Source organism: Sus scrofa, chromosome 8, assembly GCF_000003025.6.
Source record: "Sus scrofa isolate TJ Tabasco breed Duroc chromosome 8, Sscrofa11.1, whole genome shotgun sequence".
Lineage (NCBI taxonomy): Eukaryota > Metazoa > Chordata > Mammalia > Artiodactyla > Suidae > Sus > Sus scrofa.
Genome location: NC_010450.4, coordinates 68,335,806 through 68,359,219, shown reverse-complemented (window position 1 = coordinate 68,359,219; position 23,414 = coordinate 68,335,806). Strand labels below are relative to the sequence as shown.

At 38.1% G+C, this 23,414-nt stretch overlaps 1 protein-coding gene and 1 long non-coding RNA gene across 2 annotated transcripts in view; one reads left to right on the top strand and one right to left on the bottom strand.

The window, feature by feature from the left end:
• The window catches only part of GC (GC, vitamin D binding protein), a 33,970-nt gene that overhangs the window by 1,043 nt on the left and 9,513 nt on the right, over positions 1–23,414 (top strand). The window contains exons 2-11 of the mRNA XM_003356971.4: positions 9,664–9,733; positions 10,296–10,428; positions 12,578–12,789; positions 13,974–14,106; positions 14,703–14,797; positions 18,376–18,505; positions 19,537–19,739; positions 20,460–20,589; positions 21,037–21,134; positions 23,274–23,406. Of these exons, the coding sequence (XP_003357019.1) occupies positions 9,664–9,733; positions 10,296–10,428; positions 12,578–12,789; positions 13,974–14,106; positions 14,703–14,797; positions 18,376–18,505; positions 19,537–19,739; positions 20,460–20,589; positions 21,037–21,134; positions 23,274–23,406 (1,337 nt within the window). The remainder of the gene's footprint in view (positions 1–9,663; positions 9,734–10,295; positions 10,429–12,577; positions 12,790–13,973; positions 14,107–14,702; positions 14,798–18,375; positions 18,506–19,536; positions 19,740–20,459; positions 20,590–21,036; positions 21,135–23,273; positions 23,407–23,414) is intronic.
• The window catches only part of LOC110262121, a 33,686-nt gene continuing 12,128 nt past the window's right edge, over positions 1,857–23,414 (bottom strand). Inside the window, exon 2 of the long non-coding RNA XR_002346694.1 lies at positions 1,857–2,879. This is a non-coding gene — a long non-coding RNA (uncharacterized LOC110262121). The remainder of the gene's footprint in view (positions 2,880–23,414) is intronic.

The window sequence follows — 23,414 nt, the reverse complement described above, 5'->3', positions numbered from 1 at the left end:
ATTACCAGTTATTAACTGACAATTTTACTCCTGACTTTGATTCTTTTTATATTCACTTCTTTTAAAAACCTCACTTTCACTCAAATTATTTTCAATGCTGTCTTATCTGTGTCCCTTGCAAGACCTCTGAGTAGGCCAGGGCCCAGGAACTCTGAAAGCTTACTACTTTGCCCAGGGTTTCCATGGAGCAGATAGGAATCTGAAAAGTCCTACTAGAGTAGGTTCGGATGTGAATATTCAAAACACACAAAGTCCAGTAGACCCTGGGAGTATATGTGGATGCCATAATGTGGATTGTGAGTCACCATTTTGAACTATTGACTCAGTAAGTATACACTGACTTCAAGCCAAAGAATTACAGTGCTTTGGGGGCTAACAAAATTTTGCAACCTCTATTTCAACATCTCTTAGTATTTATTTTCTCAGCCTCTGATGACGTGTATGCTAAAAACTTCAAGTCGGCTCCCTTGAAGGTCTGAACTTCACATGAACTTGATTACTCGTGCGCCGTAGGTCAGATAATGACTCCTGAGACATAAAATAGTTATCTACATATTAAATGTCCAGTATCTTGGAGGAGTAGTCCTGACCCATCAGTCCTCTGTTCTATAATATCTGAACGTGACCGAAATACAAAGTCAGTGATTTACCCGAAAGCTAGGTGCGATCATTACTGGCGGAAGGTTACATAGTACACATTAAAGACGTTGGAAGAATTTTGGTTGCTGAAAGATTAGTTTGGGCTGCCATTCTCTCTGCTTTTTATAGTTCTAGGGAATTGACTGACTACCCACAGCCTTTGTCTAGAACCCCTTTCCCAAGGTGCATTTCCATCAAGTCTCATTTTGGAAACAAGTTTCTATGGCCAAACATGTTTAAGAAATAAGGCATACATTAGTCCTTCTTCGCTGGTTCACCGTCAATGCTTTTGTTGTCCTAAGTGTTCTGAGATATAGATCAGAATACAAAAATTTTACCTGGAGTTTCCCGAATATATGGGCTCTTTCCTAAAATGCCTGCACCCCGTGATCAGCCACAACTGATCCAAACCCCAGTTCATTCCTACTTCATGAAACCAGCTCTGTTTACTAACTTCCCTATTTTCCTGGAATGATCACCTCCAAATCATGTTTGTTACTCATTTTTGTTATCTATATTCAGTCATTTTGATATTCTACAAATTTCAGCCCTGAAATACATCAGCCTTGCACAGAGCACCCTCAGTATATCCCTTTTGTCTACTTCCTTTAGCCCCTGCATACATCCCTTTCTCAAAAGTCTGGGAACTCTGCTTCTCTTATCTACTACATTGCATTTCCTTTATACCGTCCTTGCCCTAGCCCTTGTTTCAGATGTTGAACTGGCTTCCTTCACCCATCCCTTTCCCAATCAATTCGTATTAAAATACAGTGCAGGAGTTCCCATTGTGGTGCAGCAGAAGAGAATCAGACTAGTAACCAAGAAGCTGTGGTTCGGTTCCTGGCCTTGCTCAGTGGGTTAAGGATCTGGAGTTGCTATGAGCTGTGGTGTAGGTGGCAGACATAGATCAGATCCTGCATTGCTGTAGCTGTGGTGTAGGCTGGCAGATGTAGCTCCGAGTGGACCCCAGCCTAGCAACGTCCATATGTTGCGAGTGCGGCCCTAAAAAGCAAAAACAAAAACCAGACAAACAACAACAAAAATATGCCAACACTGATACAAATATGGTAAAGTAAAATCTAAAAGTGAATTACGTAAAAATTAGGTACCCTATTGGGAGGTTAATGAAGTGATAGGGGTGAACACGTATAGCTGGCTGTTGGGGTCCCAGTGATCAGACTGTCTGATATAAAGCCACCCCAATTCAGGTCTTAGAAGTCATCTGATGGTACAATCTCAGGCTTAAATAGTAGTGAGTGTACGGTAGGCAGAGTGAGAACCCTCTAAAAATGTCAACATCCTAATGTCTAGAACCTGCCAATAGGATGGCTTACACCACAGAGAGGAATGAAGGTTGCAGATAGAATAGAAATTGCTAGTCAGCTGACAAAAGAGAAAAATAATGCTGGGTTAACCGAACAAGGGCAATGTCATCTCAAGAAGGAACCAGAGCAGAACCAGAGGAAGATGTGGCTAAGGAGGAAAGGCACTGAGAGATACAAAGTTGCTGGCTTTAAAGACAGAGGAAGGGGGCTTGAGCCTAGAAATGCAGGCCACCTTTAGAGGCTGCTCTCGACAAGGATGTGGGTTCTCTCCACAGAGCCCCCAGATAGAGCACAGCCATGCCAACCCCTTGACTTCAGCTCTCTGAGACTTGTGTCAGACCACCCAATGGAGACCTAAGCCATTAAATTCATGGTGACTTATTACAGCAGCAATAGAAATCTGATACTGTAACCTTCTGGGTCCTGTGACAGGCTGAGGCTTACCAAAGGAAAGGACCATTGAGTGAAAGCATCTCACTGTGGATTAACTACAATGCTATTGGCCAGATCCAGGGAGAACTGGCCAGTAGATGATATGTTACCTCCTTTCCCTGCTTCCTGGAAATTTTCTACTTTATCTTCTCTTCCATATTCCTCTGACCAGAAGTAATTTAGCCCAAAACCTGAGAGAAGGACTAGAGCAAGCCACATGGGATACTGTCATACAGATGAACTGTAGTTCATCATATGAATTTACCACTGAATTTTACTACAAAAGAGTTGCTATCATTCACTGAGTTTTTAGCACATGTTAGGCAGGAGATGTGCTAAGCATTTGTATATAGGCTAACATTGTTTCATAGAGCAGCCTTACCAAGTACTGTTTCTCTTAGATCCAAGATTACTCTTCCTTGAATGCAGCTATGAGTTGGTCATTCCCCTTATGTGAATTTATTTCAGTAGATGTCCCATTACCTAAAAAAGAAGTAAAACCTTGGCCACCAAGTCTTCTAGTGTTTAAGTCCCATACTTGTTTCATTAGTGGATTAATCATTTCCAGATAGGACTTGTGGTTTTCTAGTTTCCTAGTTTGGGGTATCTCTTCATGCTGTTCCTTCCACTTAAATTCCTCTCCCAATTCATTTACTCCTGTTAAAAATCCTACCTACCATCCATGCTCTACTTCAAGTAACGGTTCAGTTCCTTTCATGAGACTAAATGCCTTCTTCCATTCTATGGTTTCCTATGCTTTGTTTCAATCTCTTCAATGGCAATGATCACTGTTGATGCTCTTAGTGTTTTATTCTTATTCTTAATCTCTACTATCAGACCTCAGTTCCTTAAGCATTGGTGGATTTCAAGCTGTCTGTATGATGCTTTATCATGTTACTTAAATTTTATTACTTTAACAACTAAGCCCTGCAATGAATTCTAAGTTCCCAAGTCAGGATGCCACAAAGGTGGGAGAGGGAAACGTGCTCCCTTATCTTCACCCCGGCAAAAGCATTTGTAAATGATAAGATGCTCAACCTCTGAAGGGAAGGGGGTGAAATGAGATGCATGGACGAAGAATGCCTCCTTTGGGACTTTGGTGAGTGTACTATCTATATAGGCTTCTGCCCGAGTTGAATCCAAAGACACAAATTTGAGTGAGTCTCTGAGGTCATCTGCCACCACAGTCATAGTTCCTGAGCAACTGGCCCATTCCCCCTTTATCTTCTTCTGTTTCTGAATTTTCATAATCTGCAATGTTCCACAGATGACATCCTAAGAGGCACAGTTAATTTGCTCTAGATTAATTTATAGATGTCATGCAGAACTCTAGGTTTAGTATTAAAAGGGTTGAATTTCTCTCCATTGACTCAGACTCGAAACTGCATACCTGCCTGCAAACATCTGTACATATAAAGGAAACATTTATATATATATACATATATATATGATATATAAAAGATCAATGCTTTAGGATTTAAAATGTCAATGGAAATGAGACCCCAAAAGCCTGAAAAAAATGAAATACAAGTACTAATTTTGTTGCCACTTCTATGACTTTTTTTTTTTTTTTTTTTGTCTTTTTGCTATTTCTTTGGGCCGCTCCCATGGCATATGGAGGTTCCCAGGCTAGGGGTCGAATCAGAGCTGTAGCCACCAGCCTACGCAAGAGCCACAGCAACGCGGGATCCGAGCCACATCTGCAACCTACACCACAGCTCGCGGCAATGCCCGATCGTTAACCCACTGAGCAAGGGCAGGAACCGAACCCGCAACCTCATGGTTCCTAGTCGGATTCGTTAACCGCTGCGCCACGACGGGAACTCCCCTATGACATTTTTTAATGACATTATCAGTTTTCTTTAATTCCAATAATCAGGGCAGCTTCTTAAACCAGCCCAATAATGTTTACTTTCTCAACTAAAACTGCTACTTTGAATATGTAGCCTGATTAGTTTAAATGAATAGTACAAAGCATATTTTAAAATTATAATAACAAATATACTGATATTTTCTGATATAGATGAGAATAACTATAGAAATAAACATACCAAAGGAATAAAATTGCAAAACTATAAATACCCAACAGCTCTTTAAGACCATGATTCTCCAGAAGCTAATAGAACATAGCAACTTAAGACAGTTCCTAGCATCTTGTATTAGCCTTCATTCCACTTAATGTTATTGTCTATCCATTGCTCCTTGTATACAAACAGCTTTAGTAGGGGACCAAACTGGTTTTAGAGAAAGATCCATAAGTAGTTGAAGCATTCTAAATATGCTTTTTAGTAAACTTTGCACCAAGACAGTAAGTATGTTATTGTCTAGCCACACTATACTGAAAGTCCCGTGAGGTCAAAGATGTGTCTATTTTGCTCCCATTTATACATTCAGCACCGAATCTAATGCCTGCCTGGCACAGAGTAAGTCTTAAAGACATAACTAGTGCATGTATGCATGTGTTGGGAGAGGCGAGAGGCATGAAGCAGTAAAGATGTCCCAAAAGTAAACCAAAAGTTTTCAAAAGTCCAGAATTAGACACAACTTACCAGAAGGTTTCACAATACAGATAGAAAAGGGACATGTGATTGCAAAGAACAATTCTGTTCATGACATCTGTCAACATTTAGTGCTGAGGGGTCACGATGTGAAAACGATTTCACCGGTGTCACTAGGATTATGCCAATATTTACCACAGCTGTATCAAAGTCCAGATCAGCCTCTTCATAACCACACAGGACGTGAAACGAGAAAATGTCATTTACATTTCATCTGAGATTGTTTCATGTAATTGAATCCTAAATGAACTCAACTGGTAGGAAAACATTAACAGTACTCTGTGGAATGAGGAAATCAATTTGTAACAATCACATTGCAAATTAACTTCAGTCTTTTTTTTTTTGGAAAATGAGAAAGCAATTAACCCATTTTGTTTAGGCTGTTATGCTACAGATCTTTCTTATAAAAAAATTTTCATCCATTCATTTAAACAGAAATATTTTAACTAATCCTCCTGAAAGATACATGGTACAACAGCTTCCTCTGTAGGTAACTTTTATAAGAGCAGTTTCATCCTTCTATTTTAACTCGATTTCTTTTATTTTTTTCTTGGTGCTTATATTTTATTAGGGAAGATAAGCAATAAATATATAAATGAAAATCATATAGTAACATTTCAAAAGTGATCATTTTATGAAGAAAATCCATCTTTGTTCTGGCTTGGTCTACATTTATCTTTCCACATTTACCATTTTTAACTCATTTTCTTTCATGAATCTTTGGGGCTTCTCTTTCTCTGTCTTACCCAAGGCCGAGTAGATTCCAGCAAAAATGGGCAGACGATCAGGAGGAAGAGAAAGACCTGAGTATTTTTCTCCATATTCCTACTTTGTCATTTTACATTCTAACTAAAGCAGTACATAACACCTGGGGATCCCAATTACTTCTGTGCAAACATGGTTGAATTAAAGTTATTTAACAGAAGACAATCTGTAGGGCCCACTTATACCACATTCACATGTACTCACTTTCTCAACACACTGAATCACATTACTCTCTTGGTGAGGTGAGAAAACTGACTCTGGCAAGCTAGAAACAAAACCATTTCCTCAACATTCATCAGAGGTACCTCCCATTTTGCATGTTATTGGGTAAGTCCCAACAAAATACATATGACCTCTGCAGTTTTCTAGGGAGAGTTTATTAAACAAAGTTACCTGCTTTGTATAAAAGAATTCTCTTTAGAGCTATTTTTTGTGGCTTGAAACCATAGTTTTAGAGGGAAAAAATTCTGTAAATTCTTACTATTTCTAGAAAGGTTTATTACACATTTTATTTTATCACCTTTTAGAAGTGAACTTGAAGGTCGTGAAGATATAATTCTGTACTTAATTCGGGCATTTTTAATACACAGTTAAAGTCTGAATGTTTCCAAGGAAAAAAAAAGAAAAACTTACTTCAACAAGCTGTTCATCATTTCAGTTATTATTTAGGCACAGATACCATAAAGTTCCCTCACAATCAACTAAAATCTACTGCCAGGCTCTACCTACAAGCACCGTAAAACTGTTGCCATCCTACCACATCTTATGACAGGAGCGTGGTACCACCCTTAATACTTTCTGCACCCTCATTTTCAGTCCCACTGAATACCATTAATGATTAATGGAAAATTTCTGCCTTTTTTGACCTTTTGAAACTGTGACTATATCCAACTTTGTAAATGAGTCAATACATTACAGAAAGTGTTCTAGATAATGAAGGCTCTCAGGTAACAGTTTCACTCTAAGTGGTTTTTATACTCCACTATTAGCCTTATTAATCCTACTGTCTTGTCTTCATTTCTGAGATAATGTGATATTTGATCATTTTTTTCCACCTTCAGTGTGATTTTGATGGCATTTGAGTTGGTCCCTTATCACTAAATATGCTTTAGGTCTCTGTCCCTCAATTCTGACTCTTGTCAGCTCAGTTAGATATTTTCAATAATCCACCTGAAAGACGTAGGATGCAACAGCTTCCTCTATAGGCAATTTTCATCAAAATCAGACATTTTTACCATTGATTCTAATAAATCCTAGAGATAATTTTTTAAAAGGAAAAAGAAAACCCTCCTCGGCCTGTAATCCATCCACTTCACCTCCACTCCAAACCATAAAACAAAACTTTCTACCCTGTCTTATGTGTATTCACTCTTCCACGGGGCTGAGATGAGGACATTTTAAGGGTAAAAGGCATAGAACAGCAGTTCTATTATCCAAGATGGATTTCCCAATATTTAAATGCAAGAGGATAGTTGATTAACAATGTTGTGCTCATTTATGCTGTACAGCAAAGTGACTCAGTCAAGACATATATATACTTTCCCTCTCTTATATTAACTTTTATCATGGTCAGTCCCAAAAGACTGGACCTAGTTCCCTGTGCTATAGAGTAGGACCTCATTGCTTATCCATTCTAAAGGTAATAGCTTTCATCTACTGACCCCAGAATCCCAGTCCATCCCACTTCTTCCCCTCTCCCCTTTGGCAACCACAAGTCTGTTCTCTATATCTCTGAGTCTGTTTCTGTGTTGCAGATAGCACTTATAAATAGCACAATAGCCCTTATATACGTCACAAATGAACCTATCACATGGTATTTATCTTTCTTTTTCTGACTTCACTTAAATACTTCTTATATTTTTTTCAAGATGTAGCATCATAAAGTATTGGGAAATTTCCTAGACTTAACTTTCATAAATGATGAACGAGGGAAGAAAAACACTGGCTGCCTTCCATGTGTCTACTGTATTCCATATGTAATAGGTATGTTGAACAAGTGGGTCTCACCATCAATAAAGAATCATCTCCTGTGGGAACCAGCTCTTCCCAGGCACTTGAGTGGACTTCAAGGGTAGATTCTGCGGCTTTTTTGTTGTTGTTCCTCTTTTGCTTTTTAGGGCCACACCTGCGGCACGTGGAGGTTCCCAGGCTAGGGGTCAAATTAGAGCTGGAGCTGATGGCCTGCACCACAGCCACATGTGATCCAAGCTGAGTCTGTGACCTACACTGGAGCTCACAGCAACGCTGGATCCTTAACCCACTAAGCAAGGCCAAGGATCGAACCCACAATCCTCATGGATACTAGTTGGGTTTGTAACCCAGAGCCCCAACAGGAACTCCCTCTATGACTTTTCTGATCACTCCAATAATAAGGTGTCTTGCCCATTCAAACCTCAAAATAACAACCTCATAATAGTGATGGGAATGTCTAATTAGCTTAATAGACCAAAATTTGCAAATTCATTTAAAGTTGAACTTCCTCCCCCTAGATCAGGAATGTTTCGCTCCTGTTGCCTATGGTGGCAAAGGGAGGTGCACAATTTCCTCTCTGCTCTCCACCTGTTCTCTTTCTTCTACTCTGTAGCTGCTTTAGCTCTTCCAGGATTAACAGGGAGAAGAGAAGCTAGCAGGAAGGTAAGCAGCAGGAAGTGGGCAGCTTGGTGAGATAGTACTATTTTCTCAGGTTTGGGGGGATATTTTCTCTTTGGGGGTTCTTTGGAGATCCTTTGTCATCCCTGGGGAGTCTCACATTCAGCTGGCACCTTAAGCCCTCCCTTTGGCCCTTTTATTTTCAACTTGCCTGCTTCTGCCCAGAGGTGTCCCGCTCTTGGTAGCTTACTACCCTCAAGGTCTCCAGCTCAGAAAAGGCTTGAGGTGGGTAGAGAATTCCAGGCCATCCTGCTCTCCCGGCTCCATCTACATCAGGGCCACAGGCCAGGCAGAGTTTCCCACTCACAGCCCTCTCCTTCGTCACCTCCTAACATCTTCCTGGCCTTGTAGATTATTCCAGTCTCAATCAGATACCAACTTCCAAGGGTCACTTACCAAGGTCTGAGTGTCTTCTCGGACGCTCCTCTCACTATGTTGAGGTGAAGGGAAGCACTCACCATTCTCTCAAACCCACCACACTGAGAACTTTCTCCAAAAAATATTTTGCCTAATTTTCATCTTTTCCCCCAGTTGAATTCCTAGCCTTGCTTTAGAGAGTCTTGGGGTGGGTAATAGAGCAAGGGTGGCACGCACTTTTTTTTTCCTTTTAAAGGGCATGTGGAAGTTCCCAGGCTAGAGGTTGTATTGGAGCTGTAGCTGTCAGTCTACACCACAGCAACACTGGAACCAAGCCGCACCTGCAACCTATACCACAGCTTGTGACACCAGATCCTTAACCCACTGTACAAGGCCAGAGATTGAACCCCTGTCCTCACAGATACTATGTCATGTTCTTAACCCACTGAACCACACTGGGAATCCCTCACACCCCTCCTTGAAGTTGTGCCTTAGTGGGCCTTCTTTCACTTTGGAATGTAGACACACTGTGCTTATTTTTTGTTCTTGCTTCTTTCAGGGCCTTAGGTGAAATTGAAGCAAAGAAAGAAGGGAAGGGATAAAAAGCTTTATTTTAGTATTAATACAAAGAAGGGACCTAGGAGAATGATTGCCCTATCAATAAGCTTCTGACTCACTAGCTGGCATGTATATTTTGACTTACCTCCTTTCGGCATTAGCTTGCTTTTTTTCTTAATTCTTTAATTTTCATTAAAATTTTTATTATGCCATCAAATTCTGATCCATTGTGGGGGAAAAAAGGCACCAAAAATGAAATTTCATATAGATATTGAGGAAATGCTTTCACTATCGCTGCATCATGCGGAAGATCCCAAATATATATTTAATGTAACATTCATTTAAAGCAAAAAGATAGCTTTTCTATATCTGATTTGTAGGTCGAGATTATGAGAAGGATAAAGTCTGCAAGGAACTTGCCAGTCTGGGAAAAGATGACTTCACATCGTTGTAAGTATGAGGTATTCACTCACTCTCTTGATTACCTGGCCGTAAATGAAGTTTAGTGTGAGGGGACTTCAATTCAGCCTCAGAGGCTAAACTCATCTCTTAAGATTAAGAGGGTAAAGGACCAGGGCCAAAGTGGGCAGAGATGTCAGGCAAATGGAAGACATCCAAAGATTGAACTATTGTCACTATAGTCTAGAATTTGTCACAAATCTATTAATGAGTTCAGAGTATAAACATAGTTTCCTAAGGTGAATTAAAAGAAATGGGACTTGCTAGGACTCTGGCAAATAAAGACAACAAGATACAGAACAAGTTCATATAGGGAGCTTGAGAGAGAACACAACAGGAGACTAGTCTGATGGAACCACAGATCAAACTTTTACTGCTTTACAGGATTAAGCTAGGGTTGCCTAGAACAATGACTAAAGTCAACATTATGTGTTCATTGGTCAAAAGTATGACTGCAATATTCCATTTTTTAAAATACACACACTTCATATTAAAAAGTATGCCAATGTGAAAATCTAAAATTCTGCATTTCTTGACGTGTCTTTCCCCTCAGGTCGATGGTCCTATACAGCAGGAAATTTCCCAGTGGCACCTTTGAACAGATCAGTCATCTTGTGAATGAAGTTGTGTCCTTGACAGAAGCCTGCTGTGCTGAGGGGGCCGACCCTGACTGCTATGACAACAGGGTAGGGCTCTATGGTTGGCCATGTCTGTTCCATAGAAGGCAATCAAGATAGGCCCAAAGGTCATGGGGCAACCTTGGATAGCCACCCACCTACTCCAGGTTTGGGAGAAATATGAAGCCTATTGTCCTGGTGCCCAAGTTTACTCTAGCATAGTAAGTCAATTTTGCCCATTAGTTCTACAAGGTTCAAGTGGTAAAACTGGGGTGTATATGAATTTATGAACCTCTAGGAATAATTCTAATATATTCCATGTATCTTAGAAGCCTACTAATACCCACACCTGTATCATGCCACAACTGGTACCAGCTGCCCTAGAAAAATTTAGTATTGGTTTCAAATTATTTTGGAGTTCAAAAATCCCCCTATCCACACACACACCGTTCTGTATTTTCTCACTTAAGAGTATATATGCAGAAATTTAAAATGTTCGAATGACAGTTTTCACAATACAGACAACAGCTGAAAAAGATGAAACTGCAGGTGTTTCTAGCAATTTACTAATGGCATCGCTGGACCGAATGAAAATCACATTTATGTGCATCTTGATCAAGGACTCTACAGGCAAATGCCTTCCTGCTCAAGACTGCAGCAATTAGCCCGCAGAAACAATTCCCCAAAGATCCGATGAGAATATACTCTATGCCATGACTCTTACCCATTAATTGCTTTATCTGGCTCTAACCTATTTTCTAAGAATTGTATCATTTTCCCCTACCACGAACAACTCCACAAATGCATATTATTTCAACCCAATCTTCTGCACTATCTTAAACAAGCCAACTACCGACCATGAGCTAACAGAACACATTCTTATTTCCACTTTATTTTTACATATTTGCTAACCCATCCCTTGACCAGAGATGGGCTCCAGGATTGTTAGAGACAGGTCCTAAGAACAGAGACAGCATTGAAATTTTTTGCATAGCATCTTTTTTTCCCTCCTGCTATTTAAAGCACTTTTTCCAAATGTATTATTACTTTCTTTTTAAACCTCTTTTTTATTTGAAAGTAGATAATAGAAAAGGAAAAAATGGGAAAGCTGCCAGAGAAAGAAATGGGAAAATCTTCACTGAAAAGAGATAAGGATTAAAAAACTTGCTCAGGATTCCTAAGTTTCAAGAGGTTCATGGAAAGTAGGTGTAGAAGAGGGTAAGATGTTCACCTTTAGTTTACATGACCAATTCATCATATTGCTCTCCTTTTGATAGGAAAGATCAAAGTTTTGCCTTAAAAAGATAACTTGTAAAATAAGTTTAAAAGTGTCCACGGTATTTTTCCCATATAAATGCCAATTTTTTTTCTGTGATGACTACTTCCACTCTGCATTTTTATTCCAGACATCAAATTCTTTCCGAAAACATTTTGTTGCTACAACTGCTTTGGTGGTACTCTTTGGTCTGCCTACATGTATCAGTATATCAATGTTGAGGCAGTAAGTTAAGTTGTACCAGTGCTTTAACCTGTGATGCACTTGAGAATAAATCTTCAGCGCTTTGGGGAATAACAAATACAAAACCAAAACCAAAACCAACCAAACAAAAAAAACAGCTCCTCAGGTCTTATCTTTGATCTACTGAATAAGAATTTCTGCATTGTGTTGCCCAGGCATTTCTTATTTTTACTCACCTGATCCTCATGGAAAAGCAGGTTCAAGAACCACTGGGTAAGAGAATGCAAATCAATACGAAAGACCAAAGCAGTCAAGAACTGAGAATCCGTTCATTTAAGAAATGGAGGGGCAGGAGGCAGAGGGAGGTCTTCATTCTCAATGGAGTATTTCTAGCAGAATGCAAATGGGGGATCCTATCAAAAATCAATGGAGTTGTTTCAAATAACTTCCCTCATCCTCAGAGATGTTAACATCCCCTTGGAGAAGAAACACTGAGCTAGAGGATTAAACCTCTAATGGCTACACACACACACACACACACACACACACACACACACTCGCCTTTTTTTTTGGCCTGCTCTGAATCATCTATTAACAGCTATTCTTTGCCTAGAACTAGAATTATGCAACTTGTCACAGACGGTTTGTTATTAAAGAGAATTTTAAAATTTAAGACTAAGAAGGTATACTAAATGGAGAATGGCAAGCCTGGAAAGTTGGATACCTTGGAATCTACTTGTTTTCCTTTTCTTTCTCTAGACTTCAGCACTGTCAGATAAGTCCTGTGAAAGCGACTCCCCATTCCCAGTACACCCAGGAACTGCTGAGTGCTGCACCAAAGAGGGCCTTGAAAAGAAACTCTGTATGGCTGCCCTGAAGCATCAGCCCCAAGAATTCCCTACCTACGTGGAGCCAACAAATGACGAGATCTGTGAGGCATTCAGGAAAGACCCCAAGGGCTTTGCCAATCAGTAAGCTGCTTTCATCCTACATAAAACTTCAGAGCATAAAACAGCAAACATGTCTAATCTAACCCCCCCCCTCCATAAACCCCTCTTACACCAAAACCTGGACCATGTCCGCTAACAAAAACGTGACTTTCACCCAAAACAGCCCATCTCTGTCTGAATATTATTGTAAAGGCCTTTCTCAGACAGAGAGGAAATCAACTTTCCCAAACGCCTCTTCTCTCATCCTAGTTCTAGTCCCTGAAGCAGAATCACTTGGGTCCCTATTCATTTGACATTTTCAAATATTTGATGGCAGCCATTGTGATTCCCCTTAAGTTAGGGATCCTTGTATACTCCAGCGGAGAGAATTTTATTGCTGTGCCCAAGTACTTAATTTCAAGTAGAGCTTAAGAAATAAACAGCTTTTCCCCTATTCCTATAGTACCTCCCTCAACTACAAGTAGTTGTGAGCATCACCCATGTTGTACCACATCAATGACCGTATCATTTTTACCTTCTCATTGTTTAACATTCATGAGGAGTTAGACTATATACTGATCCTTTACTCTTGGAAGATCATGAAAACAAGAAATGGCAAGAAAAATTTATTTATGATAGTAGAAAAAACATATACACACAGAAGTCAAAAGCAATGCCATTCAACTGGCTTTAGAAATATGAAAATCAAGGTCATGATTTTATACAAGTTGGTTGGCTTGCCCATCCCTGTAAATTTTCAGAGAAGATTCTTGCCCAAGGTCTCAAGTCCATTTAGACACTTAGGGGCTTATGCTCCTAAAAATTAAAGTGATTTCAACAAATAAGCAAACCTATACAGAGCAATTCAACAAATAAGCAAACCTATATAGAGCAACTGCCTGGAATAAACAAGTAAAGAAAGGTAAATCTATTACCTTCATTTAATTCTTTTCCATCAACATTAATTAGCGGCACTATAGGCTGACATGGCACATGGTAGACACAGAATGAATAAAGGGACAAAAGCAAAGGTAATCCACATGAAAGTTTAGGAAAAAACTTTTAATGAAAGTATTGATTAAAACTGACTACTATAACCCTTTCTCTAAATCCCTAGTGCTGTAGATAATAAAACTATGAATATGTATTTTTTGTCCAAGTACTTATGAAAAATTAGATTGTTTCCCATGAATGTTTTGACCAATCCTGCCATTTTCGCCCCACAGATTTATGTATGAATATTCCATTAATTATGGACAAGCTCCTCTGACACTTTTAGTCAGTTACACCAAGAGTTACCTCTCTATGGTAGGGTCCTGCTGTACTTCACCAAGCCCAACAGTATGCTTTTTAAAAGAGGTAGGTGTCATTTTATTACATAGTTATGTTTATTTTCTTCTTCTGTTAATGCCATTCCTTTAAAATAATGTTAGAAAGATTCAGATTTTGGAACCTATAAACGTTTTCTAAAATGCCTCTTTTGTAGTTTGTAAATTGGAAAAACATACATTCCACCTTTGGGGAAAAATATGAGTTTCTTTGGCCAGAATTCAGTTTTCTAGTCATCACAAGAGTCAGAATAGGAATTCCCATCGTGGCACAGTAGTTAATGAATCTGACTAGGAACCATGAGGTTGTGGGTTCTATCCCTGGCATTGCTTAGTGGGCTAAGGATCCGGCGTTGCCGTGAGCTGTGGTGTAGTTCGCAGACACAGCTCAGATCCCACGTTGCTGTGGCTCTGGCGTAGGCCGGTGGCTACAGCTCCCATTAGATCGTTAGCCTGGGAACCTCCATATGCCACCAAAGCGGCCCTAGATAAAGGCAAAAAGACAAAAAGACAAAAAAAAAAAAAAAAAAAAAAAAAAAAAAAAGATTCAGAATGGTTTCTTTGCCCTTCCTGCACTTTCAATGACTCCTGACCATCTAATGAGATGCTCTCTTATTTATTTTCTAGAGACTTCAGCTTAAACATCTATCACTTCTCACCATTATGTCCAATAGACTCTGTTCACAATATGCTGCTTATGGGAAGGATAAATCAAGGCTCAGGTAATGATTAAACACCACTAGCATGTTTATCTGTTTTTATACTATCTATTCACAATATTCTCTAAGAATATATATTTTTTTTGCCCCACCCCCCCACTTTTTAAGGGCTGTACTCAGGCATATGGAGGTTCCTAGACTAGGGGTCGAATCTGAGCTATATCTGCTGGCCAGTGCCACAGCCACGTCAGATCTGAGCAGTGCCTGAGACGTACACCACAGCAACACTGAATCCTTAATCCACTGAGCAAGGCCAGGGATCGAACCCACCACCTCATAGTTCCTAGTTGGATTCATTTCTGCTGCGTCATGATGGGAACTCCTAAGAATATATTTATAATAAAAGACACAGACCATAGTGTTATGCTCCAATAATCCTCCAACATAGGGCCTGGTTATTTTTTCTCTTGACATAAAATATGAATAAAGAGGAATACTGTTGTAAAACACGATTTGCTTTTCATCAACTTTTTCCATGCTTACTTAGGAAGACTGGTGGAAGACTGGTAGAACCACTAGAAATTATTTCCTCCATATTCATATTAGTGTATATTACAAACATTTAAGCAAAACAGTCCTTTTTGGTTCATCACCCATGACTTGCTTTGCCCATTTTTTCCTTGGGGAATAAAACTTCCTGAAATCTTGTTGTATACTATATAGCACAAAGCTTCTTATCTCTTGAGCTTCATGAATTTATTATAAATTAATTTGTAGCCTTCCCTTTGATTTTGGTATGGCTATTGTTAATTTCCACACTATAACTTTGACAGTTCTAGGTCTGTCTCTCCCATCTCTTCAGACATCTAGATTTGCCAGCTTCATATCTTTAGTATTTAGTCTAATTCCTTTAATTCTGACTCAAGATTTTTCCACTAACCTTATAAAAAAGAATTCATTCTGGCACCAGATTCTAAAGTTCCCCGATGAGTAGAGAAACTACCTTTTTAAGTCCTTTAAAAATAATCTTCCATTAGAACAACCCCAATCCTAAATGGCATTCTAGAGCTTCCCTTTAGTTTTCCTTTGGGATTATTTGCCGAGTAGAGCATAAAACCACCTATAAGCTATTATGTCTTAATCGCACATTTATATTTGTCTGGGAATTTATTCTAAGGAAACATCACAGTATGAGCAAAGATTTAGCTAAAAACATTTTTTAAACTATGAAAAACTTAGAGACTTCCTAAATATCACATCAGAGTGTGTTTACATCAATTAGGATATATCCATGAGAGAATGCCATATAGTTTGTTATAGTTATATTTATAAAAGAAAATGGAAATGGAAATAAAACGTTGCTAAAAGAAATAAAAAAAATACAAAGAAATAGACATTCCATGCTTATGGGCTGCAAGAAGTAACATTGTTGACATATCCATACTGTCCAAAGCAATCTACAGATTAAATACAATCCCTATCAATACCCTACTGGCATTTTTTTTTTTTTGCCAAAATAGAAAAAACATACTAAAATTCATGTGGAATGTCAAGAGACTCCATATAGCCAAAACAATCTTGAAAAAGAACAAAAGTTGGAGGTCTCACACTTTGATTTCAAAACATCTTAAAAAGCCAACAGTGATAAAGATACTGTGGTACTGGCATAAGAAGATATAACACCAATGGAATAAAATAGAACTCAGAAACAAACTCATATTTGGCCAAATCACCTTCCACAAGGATGTAGAGACTACACAATGTAGAAAGGACAGTTTCTTCAACAAATGGTGCTTGGAAAAAAATGCATTCACACTCACAAAAGAGTGAAGTTGAACCCTTACCTTACACCATATATTAAAATTAATTCAAAATAGATTAAAGACCTAAACTAAGACCTAAAATTATCAAACTCCTAGAAGAAAACTTGAGAAAGCTTCAGGACATTGGATTTGGCAATTTCTTGGAAATGACACCAAAAGCATAGGCAACAACAAAAATAGACATTAAAGGAAAACAACCAAGTGAAAAAGCAACCTATGGAATGGGAAAAAAAAAATGTTTACAAGTCATCTATCTAATAAGGGTTTAATATCTAGAATGTATATGGAACTTCTACTACTCAGAGTAACTTGACTAAAAATAGCTGAATAGACAGTACACCCCAAAAAGTGATTATGTAAATGGCAAATGAGCACATAGAAGGATGTCCAACATCATGAATAAGAGAAATGCAAATCAAAACCACAATGAAGAGTACCCTGGTGGTGCAGTAGGTTAAGTATCCAGTATTATCACTGCTGTGGCTGGGTTTGATCCCTGGCCCAGGAACATCCAGGTGCTGTAGACAGGGCCAAGTAAAACCAGAGGAGATATCATCTCACAGCCGTTAGGATAGTCAGTACCAAAAGAACACAAGATGAGTGTTGGCAAAGATATGGAGAAATTGGAATCCCTATGCACTACTGATGGGAACGCAAAATGATGCAGCCACTATGACAGTATGAAGGTTCTTCAAACATTTAAAAATTCAGTTGCCAAATTATCCAGCAATCTCATTTCCACATATATTTCCAGAGAAAGTCAAAGTGGAATCTTAAGGAGATATTTGCGCATCCGTGTTAACTGCAGCATTATTCACAATAGCCAGAGGTGGAAGCAACTTATATGTCCATTGACTGATAAATGGAAAGTATGGTATAAGCATATAATATATATATTTCATGCAGCCTTTAAAAACTTCCTGTTACATGCTACAACATGGATAAACACTGAGGATATTATGTTATGCAAAACAAGCAGTCACAGAACAACAAATACTGTATGATTTTACTCACATGGAATATCTAAAATAAAAGTCATTGAAACAGAAAGCAAAAAGGCAATTGCTTGCTAAGGAATGAGGGTGAAGCAGTGGAAAGGGGGGAGAATTTAATGGACATAGAGTGTCAATTTTGTAGGATAAATTTCTAGAGATCTGTTATATAAAAGTAAATATACTTGACATTACTGAACCATACATTTTAAAATGGTTGAGATGGCCAATTTTATGTGTTTTTTTGCCACAAGTTAAAAAGAATTTTATATATAACTTATTCGTGATATATTAAGTGAAAGGAGCAAATAGGTGAGTAGAATAGCAGAGCATAATATTTTAAAAATACCTTGTAAGACTCAAAATACTCAGGCTAATATACCAAAACATCAACATTTACATTAACTCTGTAGTCTAGGGCTGTAGGTCTTGATTATTCCTTTTATCTTTAATTTCTAAATGAAGATAGGAAAACTTTTTTAAAGACCATGAGAAGCCACCAAAACACAAAATTGCATAGACATTAGTGCTTTCTTTTTTATTGCTCTATTAGATCTAACATTTTAAAAGCATGCTTCAACTGTGTACATCTGGCCAGAGTAGAAGCTATGTATCAGAACTGAAAATATGAAAAGACTGGGAATGACTGAATTTTGAATAGTGACTTCTGCCCCCAAGATCCATTGCATAGCTGATGTGCTCTATGCAGCTGTTGAGGACAAAGAGTTGAAACTATGGTGTTATTCCTCCAAATTGTATTTGTTTCTAATGAAACCAGGACAACTGAGAATGTGGGTAAACTAACACTTCATTTTTAACTGTTCAGCCATCTCATAAAATTAGCCCAAAAAGTGCCTACTGCGAATTTGGAGGATGTTTTGCCACTGGCTGAAGATGTTGCCACAATCCTCTCCAAATGCTGTGACTCTGCCTCTGAGGACTGCATGGCCAAGGAGGTAAGAAAGTCATCACCCTCATGGGCCACATACTGAGTAGCAGGCACTCTCCTAAGCTGCTTTTTACATGCATTATCCCAATGAATCCTATGTAATTTAAATATAATGTTAACTTAGTTTTATAGACGATGAAACAGAAGGTTAGCAAGGATCAATAATCTGAAAGCACGCAAAGTCTATGCACAAGGACAAGATTCTGATTTGTGAGACCTCACTCCACCTGCACAGCTCAACACAGTATCCACTAGCCATATATGCTTAAGTTCAAGTTAATTCAACTTCATTTCTTCAGTAACACCAGCCACAATTCAAATGCTCAGTAATATTAGTACAGATAGAGATCGTTCATCATCACAAGTTCTATTGGACAACACTGCAGCCATTGTATTATTAAGAGTTTCTAATATCTTTATTATATCCATTTAAATTTTATAGCCATCAATTTGTTCACCTTTTTTAATTTGTATAATTATATAATCCTTTCAGGTAGATACAAATGTCAACTATTATTTTAAAGATCACTGTGAGTCTGTGGACCTCTTTTAGAAATACTTTATGTTACCTGGTCTTTTTCCATTAAGAAAATATGTCTGTGTCCTTAGGTATTTTTCTATAGCCTGACTTACAATAGTTAAGTAGGACTCCACCATAGACATCTATTGTTTATACTGAATTTATTTGCAAATAAATATACCATATTTTTATGTAACCAGTCCTCTTTTAGGATTTATGTTGTTTCAGTTTAATATGTTAAGCAATGCTGCCCTTCATAGCCTGATAATTATGGTTAAAGGGAAGACAGTTATTTTGAGAGTAAAGTCTTAGAAATCAGATTGTATACTTTTAAGGCTTTGAGTACATGTTAACAAATTTCCTTATGCAAACATTCTACCAACGTATTTTTTTTAAGAGCCTTCACACTGATTTTATCTACATTATGCCAGGGCTTGTCAGCCTAGGTACGCCTTCCTTATTTTTAATTAGGCCAACTAAGAAACTAACAGTGTACAAACTCACAATTGCTTTTGTAGCTGCCCGAATACACAGTAAAAATCTGTGACAACTTATCCTCAAAGAACTCTAAGTTTACGGACTGTTGTCAAGAAAAAACACCCATGGACATTTTTATATGCACTTACTTCATGCCAGCTGCCCCAAGACCTGAGCTTCCAGATGTCAAGTTGCCCACAAACAAAGATGTGTGTGATAAAGGAAACCCCAAAGTCCTGGATCAGTAAGTCATGTTGATCTAATTAATATTCACTGCATTATTGATATTCACTGGCATTAAGTGACAGATTAAAATGGAAGGAAATGTTAAGTCTTTATCGGTTTTCTTCCCACTAAAACTAAAATACACAAGTTGTGTGCACTGAGCTGCATATACTATAAGTATGCGCCTACCCACAGTATAAAAATATTTCTCAATTAACATACCTGAAAAAATTACCAGTATTCAGAGTGAATTTAGGCTGAATTTGGACTGAAATTAATGTACCTTTGTTTAAATACTCATTGTTTTTATAAATGCATAAAGAATGGGATGAGCAATGAATGGATTTATACTAACTACTTTCACAGAAAAGCCACTTGAGGTACTACCTGATGCTTTACATAGGGTCCATTGTATTGCACAAATGACAGTTCTATATGTGCTTGAAGTAGATCTGTTTATACATAAATATTTGTGTTTATGTAGTACACATAGAATTTTAATTTAGTCAAGTTAACTAGTCATAATAGTTGCAAAGCATTTATTAATAACTTGTGTTTCAATGAGCATATTGATTCTCACTTAAAGTCTGTTGATTTGGAGTCAGTTGTAGTTAAACCTTTTATTTTTAATGAAGCCTAGTGTTCTGCCATAATAATAGACATCAAATTTCAAAATGTGACATGCATACACAAATCTACTTATGTGAAAGAGCGTTATCTCCTTTCTCTCTCATGCCAGGTATATATTTGAACTGAGTAGGAAGACCCACATTCCAGAAGTATTCCTCAGTAAAATACTTGAGCCAACCCTGAAAAGCCTTGATGAATGCTGCCACTCTGAAGACTCTACCGCCTGTTTTAAAGCTAAGGTACAATTTGCTACATTTTCTTTATCAGCCTCGGTATTGATCAAGGCTTGACAACAGCAGCTCATGGGCCAAATGTGGCCTGGTGCCTGTCATCTAAGAATGGTCTTACATTTTTAAGTGATCTAAAAATATTATTTCATTACACATGAAAACTATGTCAAGCTCCAACTTCAGGGCTCAAAGTTTCATTGGAACACAGTCCCACTCATTGTGTATGGCTGCTTTTGTGCCATCATAACAGGTGAATCGTTACAACAGAGTGTATAGCACTTACAAAGCCCAAAATTTTTACTATCTGCCTTGTATAGAAATGTTAGCCAATATCTGATGTATGTAGAGAATAAATACTCATATTGATAAATTGCATGGAATTCTGATTTAATGCCTCCCTGAAAAGTGTTTTAAGAAAAATAGTTATGTAATTATTATTATTTTTTTTTAATGCAGGGCCCTCAATTTAAGAAGGAACTATCTTCTTTCATTGAAAAGGGACAAGAACTATGTGCGGATTATTCAGAAAATACATTTACTGAGTACAAGAAAAAGTAAGGGACTTATTCTGGCTGTTTCTTCCAAATTAATCAACAAAGTAGCCCAGCAGTGTGGTTTGAAGCATAGTTGAAGACTTAAGATGTGCTAAATGAGGAATAAAAAGAGGAGATGCAATTAAGAGTTTTAAAGAGTAGTCAATCTAGTATCTAAGAAAAAAATGAGCTCTATTTTGAGGGAAAAAAAAGTCATGTATATCCACCAAGAGATCGATTAGAACACAGCCACAAAAAATATAAATGATAAAATCCACAGGAATTTGATTCAAAAAAGATAAATTTAGCCCATAATCAACATTCTTGCCATAAAATTATCTATAGATGTCACATAACTGAGAAACTAAAAAAACTGCTGAAAAATATTAACTTCATAGTGTATTATCTAAGAAGACAGCCCAAACTTTCAAATATAGTATCACCTAGCACCAGCAGGTATTCTTTATAAGTTAAAAACAGAATTGTTAATCAATAATGTACAATACTCATTTTTCTCCAATACTCATTTTTCTCAAGTTGAAGAAGGAAGCATTTCTTTATAAATGGATATTAACACTAATAGGCCACAATAACGAAAGTTTTACTAGCTTCCAGAAAATATCTGTTGATAAGATCATGTCATTCCCAACTTCATTAATTTCTTAGATCCATTTCAGATCATCTTGCACAACATAGATCTCAAGTCAGTACAAATGGAACTCCATAAAAAACCTTTCTAAAGAATCCCAAAGTAGGACACCTTCTTCAGTGACTCTTTGTGAAGTCTACTGTAACAAAGCTCAAAAAGGAAAACTATGAAAGCTTGAAGTTCAAGAAGGTTATCTCCCAGTTACCAGGAAATTGTATAATTAATATTATGGAGACAGTATATAGTACAATGTTGCAGATAATGCAAGAGTAAGTTCTCAGCCAATGGTTTCAAACTCTAGTGTTATATGGGTCAATTGAGTGATAATTTATATCATCTCTATACATTAAAATCTTAATGCATTAGAACTGATAAAGGGCTTTGAAAGTTGAGAAGATTGAAGTAGTGTAGGTATTTAAAATCCACACACATGGAGGTAACATTGTGGCTCAGTGGTGACGAATCCAAATAGTACCCATAAGGATGTGGGTTCCATCTCTGCCCTTGCTCAGTGGGTTAAGGATTCAGCATTGTTATGAGCTGTGGCTTAGGCCAGCAGCCTCAGCTCCCATTTGACCCCTGACCTGGAAACTTCCATATGCCATGGGTGCAGCCTGGGGGTGGGGGAGGGGGGAGGGAAGAGATAAACACACACAAAAAAACTAGCAAACAGAAAAATCCCACACATCCCCTTTCTCTGTCTTCTGAGTTCTTTCTGGTCTGACTTGCTTTCCTTCCCAGCTGGGACCAACTCTCTCAGTAATGCTTTAGTAAGTAAGCTAGTCTCTCTCATCCTCTCATCTTTTTTTAGCATCCACCTTGCTAATCCCAACTCCAGAGAAGTTTGGGTCTCTACTACTTCCCAATGGGCACTGCTGGGCCAGCAAGTATGTCTCAGAGAAAGTCATAAAATCAGGCTGAGTTATCTGTCATGAGGTTAGAGAGCCACCAGTATCACAGACCATTCCAGCTGGGAGAGAATCAGGAGAATTCAATCCTGGCACCACCTGGACACTAAGATGAAATGTTAGTTAATCTTGTTTGTGGAGCTGCAAACAAGAACCGAAGTCTCTGACCTTGTTTGCATTTTCCGGCACAGATAGTTGAGAAGTAGGCGAACTGAGGGGGAAGGTATATAAAATATCAGAGAAAATACAAAGTTTTGCAAGGGAAGTATTCTTTGAAGGGTTTGAAATACAGAACTGGAGAGAAGATGAAAGGAAAATAGAGGAGGAAGTCCCCCGTGTTGACTGATGTATGGAGCAAATGAAAGGAAAGAGGCTGGAATTCAAGTTCGATTCACTTCCATGGTCTAAAGAGACATAGATTTCACTTTCTAATCTCAAACTGAGGCACACACACAAAAAAAAAATCATTCCATAGCTAAGAGTTTTCTTAAGAAGGGCAATGATTTTTTGTTTGTTGCAAGGTATTTGAAGTAGCTGTCATTTTGCAGTAGACGTGTTTATAAAATACACTGAATAAAACCTTACACAAAATTGACCTTTCAGACTGGCAGAGCGACTAAGAGGAAAATGGCCTGACGCCACAGAGACAGAACTCGAAGAGCTGGTTAAGAAGCGCTCAGACTTTGCCTCCAAGTGCTGTTCCATAAACTCACCTCCCCTCTACTGTGATTCAGAGGTAAGAAG